General features: G+C 29.0%; 3 protein-coding genes across 3 annotated transcripts in view; 2 read left to right on the forward strand and 1 right to left on the reverse strand.

Annotated features, from left to right (window-relative positions):
• Positions 1-6,550: 6,550 nt before the first annotated feature.
• LOC105626211 (DNA polymerase delta subunit 3-like) lies at positions 6,551-10,089 on the forward strand. Its single transcript, XM_012207516.1, has 3 exons — positions 6,551-6,619; positions 6,763-7,545; positions 9,973-10,089. The coding sequence occupies exons 1-3, from the start codon at positions 6,551-6,553 to the stop codon at positions 10,087-10,089; spliced, it is 969 nt and encodes a 322-aa protein (XP_012062906.1).
• A 1,479-nt stretch (positions 10,090-11,568) lies between these two features.
• LOC105626075 (chondroitin sulfate synthase 2) lies at positions 11,569-14,531 on the forward strand. Its single transcript, XM_012207384.1, has 6 exons — positions 11,569-12,214; positions 12,288-12,595; positions 12,916-13,506; positions 13,610-13,885; positions 13,967-14,153; positions 14,230-14,531. Exons 1-6 carry the CDS (start codon positions 11,569-11,571, stop codon positions 14,529-14,531), a joined length of 2,310 nt encoding a protein of 769 aa, XP_012062774.1.
• A 509-nt stretch (positions 14,532-15,040) lies between these two features.
• The window catches only part of LOC105626076 (ell-associated factor Eaf), a 7,143-nt gene continuing 3,603 nt past the window's right edge, over positions 15,041-18,580 (reverse strand). Inside the window, exons 2-5 of the mRNA XM_012207385.1 lie at positions 17,594-17,825; positions 17,313-17,513; positions 15,258-15,523; positions 15,041-15,141 (exon numbers count right to left, since the gene is read on the reverse strand). Coding sequence (XP_012062775.1) covers positions 15,041-15,141; positions 15,258-15,523; positions 17,313-17,513; positions 17,594-17,825 — 800 coding nt within the window. The remainder of the gene's footprint in view (positions 15,142-15,257; positions 15,524-17,312; positions 17,514-17,593; positions 17,826-18,580) is intronic.

Below are 18,580 nucleotides of genomic sequence, written 5' to 3' on the forward strand. Positions count from 1 at the left end.
TTATAGTCGTTGGAGTTGTACTGATCGTTGGAATTTCGCTAGTTGTTAGGATTTGGATAGATGTTGGCGTCCCCATTGTTATTACACTTTTATTAGTCATTAGAAATTCAGTAATTTTTGTAGATGTTGTAATTTCGGTAATTGTCGAAGTTTCAATAGGCATTAGAGTTTCAGTAGGCATTATGATTTTAGCACTTGTAGTTTCTTTGATAATTGGAGTTTTGTAAGTTGTCAAAATTTCAGTAGATGTTAAAGTTTCCGTTGTTATTGTTGTAGCTATAGTAGTTGGAATTGTACTAATCGTTAGTATTTTGCTGGCTGTCGAAGTTTTGATAGTTATTGGTGTTTCCGCAGTTGTCATAGTTTTATTAATCGGTAGAATTTCAGTAATTGTAGTTTTTATAAATGAAATCTCAGTAATTGTCAAAGTTTTGCTAGTTGTCGAAATTTCGGTTGTTTTAGTTTTAAGTGAGCTTAGAATTGTACTGGGCGTTGAAGTTTTAGTACTTGCAGTTTCTTCAATAATTGGAGTTTTAAGAGTTGCTAAAATTTCAGTAAGAATTGAAGTTTCTATAATTGTTGTAGCTTCTATAGTCATTGGAATCTCCGTAGCTGTTGTTAAAGTTTCAGTAGTAATTATTATAATTTCAGTAGGTATTGGAGTTTCGGTAATCGTTGGAATTTCTGTAGCTGTTTCCTCCGCGGTTATAGTTTTCTCAATTTGTGACACTGGACTCTCATCCTCCGGTATTAAAGTTGTTGTCACAATTACTGTCGACGTACTTAAAATCGTTTCCGTTTGTTCCATAGGCGAACTTGCGATTGCAGTACTCTCAACTTTATGCAAAGTTATATTCTCGCCAACAGTAGATTCTGATGTTGCAATTTGAGAAGCTGTTGTAATTGCCAGAGATGTTAAAACTGATACAATAGAAGTTGTAGTTTCAATCATCAATTCTGTTTGTGTCCCAAATAATGGTACTGTCAAGAATGTATATAAAGATATATTTGTTTCAATAAATGAACTTTGTGTTATTTCCGTTGCTAGACTTGTTGATATACTTTCCACAATTTCCTCCTCTGTTACAGCGGATATCTCTTCAATTAAAGTTTTAGTAGCTACAAGAATTGTAATCTTTAAAGTAATATCCGTCATACCTTCTAAAAATGGAGTTAATAGCATGATAGATTCGATTGTAAAACTTTCTATCATTGGAATTGTGATAGGAATCTCAGTTACTTCAGTAGTAATCGCAACAATTGGTGTTATAGTTAAATCAGTGATTGATATTGCAGCTTCCTTCATCGAAAGAATTGTTAATTCTGTCATATAAAGTAGTGGCAACGTAGTCGATATTGGTATTATAGAAGCACTTAACGTAACCGGCGATTGTGTCAATGATACAATCTCTGAAATTTTAAAAGTTATATCTTCGTACTCGTACTCTTTATATATGCTTGCATAATTTCGTTTATCGTAATCCTCACTGTATCTAAAATCAGTAACTGTTATGTATTCATATAAAGATGATTTAGTTATCTCGAAAATTTCTTTCTTTTCTGTAATTATACTGGAAGCTGTAATTGTCGGTGCCTCGATAAAGTATGGCAAAAATGTTAACCTAGGTACAAAAAATTCTGTAGTTGTGATAATTAACGGCAACGACTCCATTAGTTTCTGCGTGGTCCATATAGTAGTATCTATTTTTTTAGTTTTGTTCAATGATTCAAATATATCAATATAAGCCGTCTCTTCCTTATAAAATTGTGGATCAGTAAGATGAAATTTTTTTTCTTTATCAGAACCAGATATTTCGTTCGACATTGCTCTCTTCACATTGCGTTGTGTCAGATCTCGTTTATCATCCGATAAGAAATGCGCTGAATTGTTCTTTGCAGGCATATTTAAAGAGGGTATATTATCCGATGAAATCGATCTACTTATTTGATCATTCTCTGGATGATTTTGTCTACCGCCTGCAAAATTTTTGCTCGATATGTCACTTTTAATCAAACGCGATAATCCTAAAATTGGCGTCGTTGTACGCTTCATTTTTTTCAATCCGATAAACTGTCGGATTGATTTCATTCGTGTTTCGTAATTTTTCGTCAGAGACTTTAAATTTCTATTAAACCTTGAATGAGACAATCTGTCGCCTGATTTGGAAAACTCTCTCTTATTCAATTTTCTCTTTTTGAGGAGGTTTCTGCGACCGCTCTGTACTTCTAAATCGCTAATTGAGCTTTTGTGTTTATGAAACGGTGTCATCAATTTATTTAAAAAGATAGTACTTCTTCTAATTTTTACATCGCGTTCTGCAACATTTTTACCTTCGATTTCAATACGTCTCTTGTCCAAAGACTGATTATTAAAACTTTTTGTAGAGAAATCAGAATTGTAATAATCTACTTTATCAACTAGCTTTGTAATATTTGTGGCGTTTCTATTTTTGCTCTCTCGTTCAATCCTCGCTGATCCGACGACATTTTTTTTATCACACAGTCTACTTTGCACGTTGCTCATACTTTGATTGACTAATTGAATTGCGCCTAGCAATTTTTGTAACTCTGAGGACAATGGTTTAATTGCCATTAATAGAGCATTTGTATTTTCTACGTTAGACTGCGCTTTCTTCAATAGCCATTCATCAGTACTTAGAAGTAACGGCGCAGATGTTACGTAATCATATTTAAGAAACGAATCTACTTCAGTAATATAATTAGTAAACAATATCTCGATTGATCTATTATTGTAATAAAAATCGTTGGAATGTGTTGACATTTTAATGTTATATTCGCTTGAAATCGAAATTCCGTATTCCTGATTATCTATATCTTGGCTATTTAAAATGCCATTATTAACGAAGTAGTTAGTGATATTTGGAAAGAAAGTATTATCTTCATTTGCAGATGCGTCAAAGACAGCTCTATCTTGCGTTGAAATGTCATCTATAAAGTCTGTTATAGATTTATCTTCGTTGCTTTCTATTAAAAATTTCGGATCTTCTCGATTTTGTGGCGTATCAAATACTTCTTTATCGTTAATTAAATCTATTTCAACATCTTCTAAAGTAGCTAGTGTATATATATATTCATCGAGCGTGTCAAAAGTATCTCGGAAATCGATAGTCGTCAATTCGACACCAAACTCACTGTATTTCAAAGAATTTCCGTAATTTCCACTATTTTGTCGAATTGTATTTATCTCATTTAATTTTGCCGCAAATAAGGTACTCAGTTGATCATAATTCGTGATTTTCTTTGAAGTTACATCGTAATCAGAAATATCGAAGGAAGAAGATATTGAAAGTGTCGATGAATCATAAAAATTGATTCCGTCATGCAAGTTAATATCCACCAAGGAAATATTTTCGTAATCCGGAACGGGGAAGACAACTTGTTCTTCGGAAATTTTAGAAGTAACGTCGATTAAATTGGGATCAGTCTGAAAAGCAATATCCGGGTACAAGAAGTCAGGATGAGACAGCGACACCAGATTTTCATTTTCTTTGGGAACACGAGGCTCAAGAGTAGAATATAAATAATTCATGTCGTGATCAAGTAAATGGAGATTGTCTCTTTGAAGATACGCTTTACGTACATCTTTTACATCGTGATGCATATATGTCTTGAACGAGAAGATTGTCGAGGTTGCATCCTTATCTTTTTCTAACAATTTATATCGCTTAGGTATAATTGTTCTATCTACATCTGTTCGAGAACTCTCTCGGACGTTTTTCAAAACGTACAGATTCTTAGAAATCGGTACTAGCAAATATCTTTTGTTAGAGCTTGTCAGGCGATCACTGAATAATTCTTTTTTAACATTGTATGAATTTGACAAATTCTTCTGATATCCATTGTATCGCCATTGAAATTCTTGAGGATGACTGGAATTCGATGAATCCACGCCAACAAATTTTCCAGGATGATACGCAGGAAGTAACATTTTGTTATTTAATCCTTTAAAAGCAGGACTTTGTATGTCCGTAACTTCTGATTTCGGATTTGCAATTCTAGAAAGGATTAGATTTTTATTAGAATTTAGATCAAGTAATCTCCGCGAATTTGGATACCGCCTAGCGATAGGAAATATTGCTTTATCCACAGAGTGATCTAAATTCTCTAATTGCGATGGCGGCTTCTCAAACGTGAGCAATGGTCGATTAATTATCTTTCTTGTTTCCATAATTGACGGATTCGTCGTAGAATCCAAATTGATTACGGCACGTGTTGATTCTGAGACTCGCCAGATTGGAAATCTCGCAACATTCGATAAGATATCCTCTTCAGTGATATCATTATTGCCCGTGTAATTATTCCAATGATTCATAACCTTATTCGAATTTTTCACATGTTTCTTTCTTTTTCGCAAACTTCGCGTTAAATTGTTTAAAACTTTTTTGTTTTGCAGAAAGCCGTCGATTTGATTTCCCAATGACTGTCTATTATGCTTATTTACCTGGATTATTCCATCATCGATAGGTATTTCGGATACTCTATTTCGCGATGCTGCACTTTTCTGTTTAAAGATATATTTGTTCTTGCTGCTTCCTACAAGCATTGAAAAAAAGAGATGCTAGGAAGATATGTACGTATGTATGATAATATATTAACAAAACAATTATTAATTGTTTATTAAAATAAAAAAATAGTCTTTTTTAATATGCAATAATAACTTAACTAGTTTAAGACTTAACTTTTTAACAGCTATATGCTGTAAAGCATCTTCACAAGTTATTTAATCCTTAATTACAATTATGAAAACTACATCTAAGTTCTAAAGCATCTTATTTGAAATACAGAATACAAATAAACCTCTGTTTTACAACAATTGATAGAGGAAGATTCAAAGTTGTTTTATTTACAATTTAGAATCTCATAGTCAATTAATAAAAATTTTGTACTTTAGAAATTTTTACTTTAAATCCAAATGACCCATAGCTAATTGGGGGTTAATAGTATGTTTAACATATAAATGTAAAATGTGTACATAAAAAATATAGTGTATATAAATATAAATTTATAAATATAAAAACTTAAGACTGTTACATTTAATGAAAAAATGATTTGAAACGAATTTAAGTTTAAATAATTGTATGCATGTACTTGACATCTTTTTGACGATATCATTACCAATCGCGATTCTTGCCACATAAATCGCAATGTAAAATACGATGAAAAGAATAATTCGCATAGCGTCATATCACGGGCATCCTTGGAAGCAGTCCTTCGCTCACGATTTACACGTATCGTCGCCGCTATTTTGCACGAATTTTCCATGGAGCATCACACAATGATTCATGAAGGTATACTGTTATGGAAAAGCAATGCATGTAGTGTTTGCTTCAACATGAAGTTCATAAAGTTCGTGCAGTTTGACGGGAGCAATATCAATAATTGACGAACGCAAACGTCTCAGCAAACGAGACTGGATTAAAATGAATTGAAATGGATTCAGATTTTCAGAAATATTGATTCACGAATGTTAAAATGAATGCTTTTCGATTTTGAATGCATTTTTATTTATTTATAGGAATTGCATGGAACATATCTCTATCCTTTCAATCTAAAAATAATATTAGCTTTTTCTGTGCATACAAACACAATTGTGAATACTGTTCAATTCAAAATTTTGAATAGGAAATGCAGTTTTTCAATCCAATTGCATTCAACTGAATCCAATTGAATCCAATTAAATCCAAAAAAAAGTATTCGCTGTTTAAACGCATTTGGATAGAAAAAAATTTCAATCCATTTTAATTTATTCTCGTTTTCTGGGACGTACAATTTTAAATGATTATTTAAAGTTGTCTTTTTAATTCTCTAGTTATTATTGTAATTCTCATGAACGTAAGTTTGCAAATAGCTGCGAGAAATAATAATCACATATATTTAATTCAAAAGTTAGTTTAGTTTAATTAAATTCATTTTTCTTTGTATTAAATTTTCTTTCTCTTTAAATATTGAGTTGTTCGGAAAGTTCGTGACCGACTAACCTATAATTTAATAAATGTATACTAAAATTCAATTTTCCTTCAACGTCGGTATAAAATATATCAAATTAACACACTTCATAAAATAAAAATTGTCAATAAATAAAATAATGAATTATAATATCGTAGTAAACGAATTTTAGAATTTTCAAAGTAAATTTTATGATCACGTGATTTATAGACAATCAATTAATACACATATTTAAAAAAATGACAACGACCTAACCTAACCATTATTAAAATAATAGCCAAGTGCGGACTTGTTACATGTTTGAAAGTTTGTGATTAGAATTTGTGATCGCCTTTTGTAATCATCTTCAACAAATTTGTATTTATTCAATAATGTTTATATGTTTATTCATTTAATTTCTTGGATTTTCTTGTAAAAGGCTGGAGGGAAAAATTTATTGGCCGTGTGTTCTACCGTGTGTTCATTCTACAGAAATTTCAAGAAAAGAGAAGAAGTTTAACAAAAATTCAACTATATTACTTAGTATGGATTTGTAAATCCGTATTGTTAATGAACTGTCATTTGGGACACGAATTATTGGAAAATGAATACGGAAATATTGAAGGAGCATTTAGAAACTTTGGCCGGTCATGTGTTTGATAATGACAAGCTGGTAATTCTATTCAATAATCATTTATATATGTTCTATTGTATCCTGTATATAAATGTATATTACTATTCTACATTATATATATATATATATATATATATATATATATATATATATATATATTGCAATGCAAATAATATTTTTAGGTTACTTACAAATGGTTAAGCAAAGAACTACAGGTCCATGTTAATGTAGCAAAACAAATCTTGTGGAATTTTTATCAAAAGTATCATAGCAACAATATAGAATGCACATATTTATTAATAGGTCATCTAAAGGAAAAAGGAATACATGTGGAGGTTGTTAGAGATTCTGATGTATCTAAGGCTAAAGAAAAATTTAGTAAAATTATTTCGGAGCATGTTTACAGTGTCCACAAGCCAATCATGGATCTGCAATTACTTGCCACTGCTGATTCTGGTGATGTAAAATATAGTGCGATAAAATTTGATGCCAAAATACGAAGTGATGAAGAAATGCAATTATTACGTTGGGGTTCAGCTGCTAAACAAGCTACAGTAGAAAATGTGTTAGATCTTAAGTCTACAGATTCGACAAATCCGTGTATGACAGAAAAGAATACCACTAAAAAAATATCACCACAAAGAGAGAATTTAGTGAAAAAGGGAAGTTTGAATCATTTCTTTGATAAGTTAATAGTTCCTTCAAAATCTGTAGAAGTAACGTCATCCGAAAAGAAAGATAATAATGCCAGAAAAGACTTTATTGAAGAAAAATTAATTAGAGAAAACAAGAATTTACTTGAAAAAAAGTGGAACAGAAGTAAGGAAACAGATGAAATAGCTAAGAAACGGAAGAGAACTATTACACAGAATGATTCCAGCGATTCAGAGATACAAAATGATGTAGAGATGAAAGAATCATTTCTTCAAACAGAGCCAGAAACTCTTATAAAATCAAAAAATCTTGTTTTAGAAAATAAGAAAGAAAAAGAAGAAACAAGGAGAAAAGAGAAGAAAGCAGAGACTAAAAAAGTAAAAAAAAACAATCTACGTTAATAAACTTTTTCAAGAAATATTAGAATTGCTTCAAAATTATCTAAAAGTAAGAAATATTCATTTGTTTTTTTAAATAATTTAAATACAATATATTACTTGTTAATAATATATGATGTAATATTAACAAGTATCATATTAATAATAATAAATAATGTACACAAAATTAATAAATTATGTTTTTTTGTATTTGTCAAACTCTTTATTAATTTTAAAGGCATATTATATTTTTATATTATTATTATTGTTTTTTATATACCTCATGTCAATAGTTTTTTTATCATTATTGATATGATAACAGAATGATAATCACTGATAATTAATTGTTACAGATGAATAAATTGTGTTGAGTGAATATCAGGATGCAAATAATTTTAATGATGAGAATATTTTATCGAAACAAAATCAAACACTTTTTTGCTCGAACTAAGGACTAAGAGAAAATGAAAATCACGAATTTCAGAGGACATAATTTGAGCATTTTAGTGATAAGTAAAATCACTATGGGAGATTACATGTTTTGTCTGTTAGCGAAACTATTAAAAAATGTGATGTATGTGCGCTATATATATTAAAAATACGTGAAATGAATAGGTGGAAGAAATATTGAAACATCTCTTATAATTGCAGCATCTTGCCTACAAATACATAGATATTTTATATATATATATAGTACTCAATAAAAAATAGGAAACTTTTGAAACACTCAAAAAGCTCTTAATTTTTAATTCACTCGGAAAATCATTGTAGATAAAAAGATTAAAAAGTATTTTAAAGCTTAAAACTTTTACTTTAACATGTTCTTGGCTTTTTAAAAAAAATTTTTATCTTTACAAGTATGTATCTTTATAAAGATTACATAGTTATATTGCTCAGTAAAATTACATACATTCATCAGTCTGCAGCTCAATAAAAAAATTTTTTTTAAATATAATACATTTAACAAAAAAAGTACAAAATTTTATTTATAAAATATTTTTTTAAACATTTTTTTACCATTTTTTTTGGACTAAATTACATGACTTTGAAGCTGCTTTCTTACAACTAGTGCTGAAATTCGATGAAAAATCACTGTTTATTATAAGAAAAGTTTCAAAATCGTATAATTCGGTTTGTTAATAAAACCATTTTATTTTTTAAATATTACATTTTTTGAGAAAAAATTGTTTATCGTTACAAACTATTGAGAATGTATGTAATTTTAAGAAACAATAATCTTTGTTAAGAGCTTCAAAATAAAACTTTTTAAAAGAAGCCAAAGACCAAAAACATATTTATAAGTACAAGTTTCAAGCTTTAAAATACTTTTTTATATTTACCTAATTTTTCACTGAATTTCCGTGATCTATGAATTATAATTGTAATCTGCAATTTTGAGCGCTTTAAAAATATTTTCTATTTTTTGTTGAGTATATTACAATAATATTTTTTATATTTTCTCTATTTTTTGTTAGGGATGCACGTATATGAGAAACATGGCTGTTTTCTGTAAATTACTCTTAATTATTTATTGAAATGGAAAGCTATAAAAGTTGCATTCCAACATAAATAAATGATTTCTTTCTTCATTTTGCTTATTTTTCCTTCATCATTTGACCTATTGTAGCTATGGTTTATTTATTTGATGCGACAATGGGCAACTATTGTGGCATAAACTACATTAAAAGATTGCAATGTAATCCTTCTAAGCTAAAATTTTTTCTCAAACTCAGGTTCTATTTCAATGGTAAACCTAAGGAAATGTTTTTGCATATTATTTTTATTTTTTTATTTATTTTATGTATTATATAATATTTAGATAACAGTTAGATAGCAAATAAACAATGTGAATAGAATTCTAGTTTAAAGAAATACTGTTTCAAAATAAGAGGATATAAGATTTAAAGTAGAGACATTTATTGTATTTAACAATTGAAGCAAGTTTTAAGTTTAAATTTATAATAATTTTAATATTAATTTAATATTCTTGGGCATAAAATAATGTGTTATATTTTGTAGATAAAAAAGCTATTTTATATTTACATCTGTTGTCTTTATTATACATAGATAACAATCAATTTTTTTATTATACATATAAATCAATATACGTCACTTATATTATTCTCTTAAAATGGCGTTTGTATCTTAAAAAATAATTTTGCTGTTACGTATATTCGTTATTATTTATACATATAATCTTTACATTTTATTTTTTTCTTAATTTTGTTTCTTTGTTCCTCCTTGCCGAAAATTTAATATAACTAAAATGATCATAGTATCATGATGTAATTAATTTTGATGTAATTAATTTTACCATAGACTAGGGGTCTGCATTCTGTAACTCTTAACAACTGTTTACAGAATAGGTTTTTAAAGCTACTTTCGATAGAGCCGCAGAGAATATCATTGTTTATCATTCGATTAAATGACAAGGATGATATGACATCCAGGAAACATCTAAGGGAATCCGAACATTAAAATATATTTTAATTTCGTCAAATGACAATTGTAGATATTTTATCGAAATAAAACCAGACAATAATTAATTTAATTTAATAACTGTTTAATTACTCCTATAATGTAAAAAAATTAAAGTAATTAAGTAAAATTAAGGAAGATAAGGCTTTTAAAAATACATTACTTGAAGTTTTGATTCATATTACCTTCCCTTTCTTTTCTTTTTTACACGTTATTATTTCTTGACTTCTATAATTGTTATCCTAAATATTTGAAATGTTTTAAATTTGTAACTTGTCACTATACATTATTATTATATATAATTCAATAAATTATCTGTTCGTAGTATAATATACAAGATGTCCCGCGAGACTTTTGCGCTTTTTAGCAGATAGAAACTAAACTGAAACGAAAAGTTCTGTATATTGCAATTCTCGCAATGGTTAACGGGATATTAATTATTAAAAATTGCCGAATATGGGTCTTCAATAATTTTTTACTCAAATATGATCAATTTTTCAACACAAAAATAGCAAGAGACAAAAATTGCTTATTTTCTTCTCATAAAATTCTAAGAATTTTTTCAGAATTTTTTAATATATTTTCTCAATGTTGATAAAAATAATAATTGTCAATAAGAAAAAGCAGTACTAAAAAGTTGATGAAAAATTCTAAAAAAATTCTTAAAACTCTATGAGAAGAAAATAAATATAATTTTTGTCTTTTATTGTTTTTCTGTAAAATTGATAGTATTTGAATAAAAAATTATTGAAGACCAATATCCGATAATTTTTAGTTAATTAATATCTCGTTAACTATTGCGAAAATTTCAAAGAACTTTTCGACTCAGTTCGCTCTATCTAACTCTATCTACAAAAAAAAAAGCAAAAGTTTTTGCGTGATATCCTGTATATTTACACATTATCTATATATATATATATATATATAATATTACATTTCACACGTTGCGAGAAAGAGAACAGTAAAAAGAAAGAAGATAGAGCAAAAGGCAAAGGGAACGCGCGTCTTCCACAAGTATAATGTAACAGTATTTGGTTCTAATCTTCTATTATATGTTGTATATACATATGAAATCAGTAAAAATAAAACAAATGATTATGATTTGACTTATTGTCAAAATTTTAAACTAGTCTAAAGTGATGCACAAGCACTCGCATATCAAATCCCATCACAAAGTTAAGGTTATCATGAGATTTTGACAAGGAACATAAGTTAGTATCTGTGTATATGTGTAAAAGCATAATACCTTATTATAAATATTCTATTGATATTTTAAATCAGTAATTATATTTATTTATTTATAGGTGCTGTCAAATTATACAATGCCATGCTTTCAGAATCTCTCGTATCTACTTTAGAGCATGCTTGATAAAAGAAATACTTGTAATACTCTTTTAAGTAGCAATCAAAAATCATTTTTATTATTTTAAACGATAAAGACAATTTAAAAGAAGGAACAAATTTCTTAAACATAGCAAAATGAAAGCACTACTTAAAATATTATATTCACTTTGTTGGAGCAATGCATACTTGATACTGGGTATATGCATGGGCCTAAGTTTTAGTCTGTTTTTGATACCAATTGATGTTGACAAACAGCATGATATAGTGGAATCTTTTGATCATTCCTTAAATACGTTAGAAGACATAGATCCCTATGAACCGAGAATAAACACGGATAGTAAACCGCAACAGATACAGAAGGCAAGGAAAGCATTTGTGCGTCCTAGATATTACTCTACAGAACTTGGGATCAGAGAGAAGTTGTTTGTGGGAATTATAACAAGCCGTGAGCACTTGCATAGCAGGGATGTAGCGCTGAATAAAACGATCGCACATATAGTAGATAAAATTCGCTACTTTATATCCATACCAGAAGGGACCAAACCAAATGTCTCTTTCCCTGGAATAGTGGGATTTACTGACACAAGGAGCATCCTGAAGCCTTTCCATGCCCTGAAATATATCGTTGATAATTATTTAGAAAGTTATGATTATTATTTTCTGACTAAAGATGTAAATTACATAAATGCAAGAAGTCTAGTGGAGTTTGTAAATAAAATAACTGTGAGCCAGAACATTCACATGGGCATTCAAAGCGAAATCGATACCTACTGTTCTTTAGGTAAATGATATGGATTTATAATTCAATAAATTTAATTAGTCAATTAGTTAACTAAAATTAAAATTATTTTCAGAATCCGGTATACTTTTGAGCAATTCTGTTATACGAGAAATGAAAAACAATCTAGACTGGTGCGTTAAGAATGCATATTCGGATTCAGACGATGTTAATTTTGGTCGTTGTATTCTGCATTCCACTTCTATGCCTTGTACTAATCACATAGAGAGACGAAACTTGACGTTTGTACAGTTGAAATCCACATTTAATTTTGAGAAGGACTTCGCCCAGTTGACTGAGCAAAATGAATTTCAGAATTCAGTCTCTATATATCCTGTCTACGATCATAAGCTCATTTATAAATTTAACATGTATTTTACCGCAGTGAGTCTTCTGAAATATAGCCTTAGCTATAAGTATAAAGCATCTCCAGTTTATTGTATTTTCTTGGGAAAGGAAGTAATACAATTCAAAGGAATATTAAAAATATTAAAATTGTTATAAAAAATAAATATTTTTTAATAAGACTTTAAATTTATTTTTCGTTAAATTTATATAGAGCGTTTATAATTTATAAGAGTGCTTTATACTTTTAGCAAAGGATGAACATAAATTAAAGCATTTTACAAAATATGATTTACATATCTAATATATATAGAATTTTAAAATATATGTAGCTTTATATCATAATACATTACTTTCAGATAAATTCTATTAAAGTTCACAAACAGATTAGTGATATACGTAAAGTAATATCCGCGACTGCACATTTAGGCCCGTCGAATCAACGTAATATATCATGGCCCATTGGAAATCAACCTGGAAATCGACCTTTAGGACGTTTTGATGTTTTGCGCTGGTCATACTTCAATATGTCTCATGTCTTCTTTGAGACTGACTTCATTAACATTCAAGAATTAAAGGGCGATACAAAAACTGATATAGATAATGTAATAAATACAGCTGTGAACAATATTATAAGCAAATATGATAACAAACTAAGCTTCGTCAGATTGTTGAATGGCTACTTAAAATTCGACGCGTCCAGAGGAATGGATTATATACTCGACTTAGTATTTAACGAAGTAGCCACAAGTAAGGAAATAAGAAAGCGAATCGAAATCTGCAAGCCATTAGGAAAAGTAGAAATCATACCTGTACCCTATGTGACTGAAAATACAAGGATTAATATAATTATCACTATCGATCTGAGCAAAAAGCAAGATGCGGTAAATTTTATCGAACACTACTCACAAAATTGTATGGAAAAGAAATGCAAAACCTATCTTATGGTGGTTAGTTTAAGCACATTTAAAAATGTGCTGTTTTTCTGATATAGTGTTACATAATAATTTTAATACGTAATATTAAAATATTATACGTTTATAATTTTTATAGGTCCTCTTATATAATTCAGATTCACCATCGAAAGGCAAAGGTGATGTCTATCTCGATGTAAAAACGTATATATCAATGCTGAACGAGAAATACAAAAAGGACCAATCTAAAATTACTTGGCTTTCAATACGATTACCAGTTAACGTAACTTCCGTAGATTTGGACCCGATGTTAAAAATTGCCGTGACTGACTTATGCGCGAAAAAGTTTTCATCAGAAAGTCTGATTCTTCTCGTAGAAACAGGAACGAAATTGAAAATAGATTATTTAAACAGAGTAAGTATGCGATATGCCTACACCAATATTAATATTATATATAATTATTTCGAATACAGTTAATTCATTATTATTCATCAGGTTCGAATGAACACTATTAATCGCTATCAAATATTCAGTCCGATTCCGTTCATTGAATATCATCCTGATATAATTTATGCGGACGAAGCAGCAGCTCATGACGAAGTGGACGTCAATAGCAATTATGGCAAATACGATGAGCAAAATTATAACAATATTGCATTTTACATTAAAGATTATAACGCAAGTACGCATTGTGTCTTCAATTCATTTCATAAAGTCCGAATATTTTGATATGAATAAAATTTGTTTTCGTGTTTCAGTGCGGCAAACGGTTGAGGCGAACATTCCGTTAGTGCGATCGGATAAGGATATTGCTACTCTGCTAAAACTTTCTAAACACAGCCCGGTAGCTTCTTTGTTTGAAATGTACGTGTCATTTAGCGATATGCATGTGTTTCGCGCGATAGAACCAACACTGAAGATAAAATACAAAGATGTCAATTGCGATGACGTTTCCAATGACAATATTTATAAAAATTGCCTTAAATTAAGGAACAATCATTTGGGTAAACGTAGTCAACTAGCTAGATTGATATTAGATTATCAGAGCTATCAAACATAAAGAAATGTAGATCGTAGTACGTAATCTTTACAAAGAGGAATACTATTTATTTATTGTAATATTTACGTTATTCAGGGTAAACGCCTTAGATCTTTGTAAAGCGAAAAGTAGATGTTTACAATTATCTACGATCTAGAACAAAAATATTCAATACGTCTGTTAGATATATTTTTTATATAGATTTATATATACATGTCAATTATGAGCATTTTATTTATTCATGTATTTTATTCTAAGAAAAAAATAAATATCTATAATTATTTATACATGTTAGTTTATATTTTTTTTGAATGATAGAGTTAAGATTTCATTCTTTAGAATTGTAAAAAAATAATTGCACCTATTACAATTATGATATAATAGCGAAGTATGTATAAAAATTTTAAGAAATTCTGATAAGTTATAAAATTGTCGATATATTATTATTAACAAAGAGATGTCATAGAACAAAAATTATACATTCGATTTCCTTGGAACACTTTTTTTTTAAGTCTACTAACGTATCACTGTTAATCACTATCCGATTCTGATTCAGATAATTGCAGATCATCATTTAAGATATCGTCCGTCACGAACAATGTAGGTGAGGCAGTTGTACCATTCAAATTACCTAAAAAAATAACATTTTTTTGATATAATTTTTTAAACTAATAGTTTAATTGAAGATAATTTTAATAAATTTATTTAAAAAAATAAAAGAAAAATTATAATATATTTTCTATTCACCATTAATCCCTGTTGACACTGAGATTACATTTTCTGTTTCGTAATCGCTACTTGAGCTATCAGAACTCGAACTGCTCGAACTGGAATCGCTCTCTAAGGTTGTCGATTTTGCAGTTGATATTGGAATTGACTGAGGAATTACGGTCTGTGTAGAAGAAGAACCAGGCATCACTGATGCTAACAATGCAAAATCATCATTGTCGGATCCGATCATTGGCAGACTGGCTAAGGTCGGTTGTCCACTCGACGATTGCATAGGTGAAGAGCTATTATTCAAATCAATAATATTTACAACATTAATTTCATTAATTTCATGGTTAAATTTCGAGTACCCAAGTTGACAAAATAGTTAATCTGTTCGCCGAGCAATTGAATGTGATTGAGTTCTTATAAATCCAGTCGATTACACACATTGTGTTCACTAGGAATACATTCAGGAATTATGCTCAAATAACTTTGGAAATCAATCATGTTAACTTTTTGTCCTAGATCGGAAATATAAAAAATACATACTTTTTTAATATACTGTGATTGTGTTCCAAAATTTACTGTCAATACTGAAAATCTAGTACACATAAACTGATTTTTAGTACTAGCAGTAAGTTTTGAAATACAGTTCGTGTACATATATACAAAAATATATAGAAAAATGTTCACTTTTCATGTTACTGTTCTATATAGAAAAAGTTATATGATCAATCTTCTGATGTACTTTTTTGTTATAATATATATATAACGCAAATCTATAGCCTAAAATTATCTGGACATAATTCCTAAACATAGCCCAGACAAAATTGATCAATAAAGTCATTGACTGCATTCAGAAAAAAAATAATATGATTAGTTCTTGCCTTTAGTTTTTCGTTAAATTTAAGTATAAGAACTAATTATATTAAAGAATTACTGAGCGTTCACTGATCAGATTTTTCTTCTAAATGAAGCCAATCAAGCAACTTCAGTCATGTATATGATTTGATGATCATTATATGAAAAAAATGAAAAAAAGAATTTAAACACTAATTAAAATGTAACAAACTGTATGGAAACTGTATGGACTCTTTTTTAAATTTTAATACAACAAAGTAATTATATAATATTCTGTTAAATAATAATTATCCTGCGGAATTTATCTTTGAGACAATTAACACACACTTGAAATCACTTTTCTATAAACGTTCTTTGGAGTAAAATAATATGAATAATGAGATAGAAAGCGAGTCCCTTGATTTGTATTACTATATATTCCGTGAATTGCAAAATAAATTTTATATTAATAAGAGTGTGAATGTTAAATTGTTCTTAATTCAAATAAATTGAGCAAGTTCATTAAAATTTAGAAAGATATATTCTCCGAAAATTTTTCCAATAAAAATGTAATATATAAAATTTTGTGTAAAGATTACGATGCATTAGTGGGACTATTATAGAAAGAAAATTAATAATTAAAATATTTGAACATCACAATCAAATAAAACACAACTGATGCGAATTTATGAAGTTAATAATTGTATCCAAAGATTTTCGACATATTCTCGGTTTTTTGAGATGAACTTCTCTTTTATCTAATATAATACTTAATTATTGCTCTCATATCCATTATAATATTACATAATTTATCGAACTAAATGCCACTTCAGTTTTATAAATTTATCAGTAACTCAATCTTAACTACTGAACTAATTTTCGAAATCTCTGTAATTTCATTGCTGAAAAAGACTTAAAAAAAACGAATCGAAATGTATATTTTGGAATATTGGTGACATATCACCTTTCTTGTAAATAAAAAGTTTTTATATCATAATTTGCATCTCTCTAATCGCGTTGTCTCATTAGTCTTGATTTTCTTTATTTATTGAGTTTAAGCAATAAATGAACAAATAAATTTTATTACATTCTGTTTTGATATTCACGCATTACAAGCTTTATTCTATCTTCTTTCCATATAATGAATAATAAAATGGAATAAAGTTTACAATGTGTGAGCATCTGAAACGAGAGAATACAACTCGAATTTTTCCTTCAAAATATTTTAAAAATTTATTTGACGATACATACTTATTGACAGATGTATTAGGTGGACTTGGTTTATCGTATGGCGATGTCCGTGGCGGACTCTGTTTGGGATGTAATTGCAGCGAAGGTTCTCTCTTCTTCCCACTAATAACTTTGGTCCTCCCGTTCGCTCTGCCATATGTGGGACTCTTTTTGACCTCGACGGGCATGGAATTGTTATTGCTATTACGTTTGGGTTCCGCTCTACAAGAAAGGACAGGAGTCATGAGATTTGATAGCGCATAAAATACGATGCAACAAATAACAAATCGCGATAAACATACCGTGTCTTCTTAACTTGAATATTCGCAGTTAATTTTTCCAATGTAATTTCTCCGGTAGCCTTATCAAAGATTAGTACATATTCCTTATTATAAGGTCTCTGAGAACCTTTAAACACAGTGTGAGGGGTGCCAGCTCCATCTAAATGTGGCACAGTGACTGTTATTGTATTGTCTGAACCTACATCAACTCGGGCCACCTTGGAATCGTCGACACTCGCGGGTTTGAAATCGTCTGGAAAAATCGTGCAATCAGATTCTGCGATCAGAAAGGAGAATAAAGATAAAAATTCAAGATGAAAAATTAATTGTTAAGAGAGATACAAAATAGAGTTGATGATATGCTTCGAAGACTTAAATCAAGATATATTCAAGATATTTTCATTTATAATATAAATCTTTATTTTTCTAAAAGCTTTTTCAAATGTTTCATCTAACAATTTCTATGTGGTACATATCTGCTATTCAGATGTTCTACTGGTGTTAATGTTATATTATACTACTAACTAAAGCTAACTAAAGCAAGATACATTATAACTGAAAAAAAATCTGTTGGATATGTGGATAAAAAATAAAAATACAATTCTTTAGATTTAGATTTTAAACACAAAAGTATTTCAATATTGAAAGTATTTTATTTTTTAAATGATAGATAAAAAAAATAATATGTAATAACGCTTGACACAAGTTAGTCAATGCTCAGAATTACATATCTTAGAGTATGTTCCATTTCACGCATGATATGCATAATACATCATATATTCTTAACATTCAGTGAACAACAGTGATAAATGATGCATCATACGTGAATCACTCAAACTGACGGAATACACTTAGGCAACACAGATCTAATAATGCTAAACATAAAAATTTGATTTATAAAGGAGACATTTTAAAATTACAGAGGATGATGCACACATAAATACTCGCTACATATTAAGATAATTTTAACACACACACACACACACACACACACACACACACACACAC

Source organism: Atta cephalotes, assembly GCF_000143395.1.
Source record: "Atta cephalotes unplaced genomic scaffold scaffold00004, whole genome shotgun sequence".
Taxonomy (NCBI): domain Eukaryota; kingdom Metazoa; phylum Arthropoda; class Insecta; order Hymenoptera; family Formicidae; genus Atta; species Atta cephalotes.

Coding starts and splice junctions, on each gene's coding strand:
- LOC105626211 (XM_012207516.1), top strand. CDS start 6,551: ATGAATACGGAAATATTGAAGGAGCATTTAGAAACTTTGGCCGGTCAT. Junction 6,620..6,762: donor TGTTTGATAATGACAAGCTG/GTAATTCTATTC, acceptor TAATATTTTTAG/GTTACTTACAAATGGTTAAG. Junction 7,546..9,972: donor TTATAAAATCAAAAAATCTT/GTTTTAGAAAAT, acceptor AACTGTTTACAG/AATAGGTTTTTAAAGCTACT.
- LOC105626075 (XM_012207384.1), top strand. CDS start 11,569: ATGAAAGCACTACTTAAAATATTATATTCACTTTGTTGGAGCAATGCA. Junction 12,596..12,915: donor TTAACATGTATTTTACCGCA/GTGAGTCTTCTG, acceptor CATTACTTTCAG/ATAAATTCTATTAAAGTTCA. Junction 14,154..14,229: donor CATTAAAGATTATAACGCAA/GTACGCATTGTG, acceptor TTCGTGTTTCAG/TGCGGCAAACGGTTGAGGCG.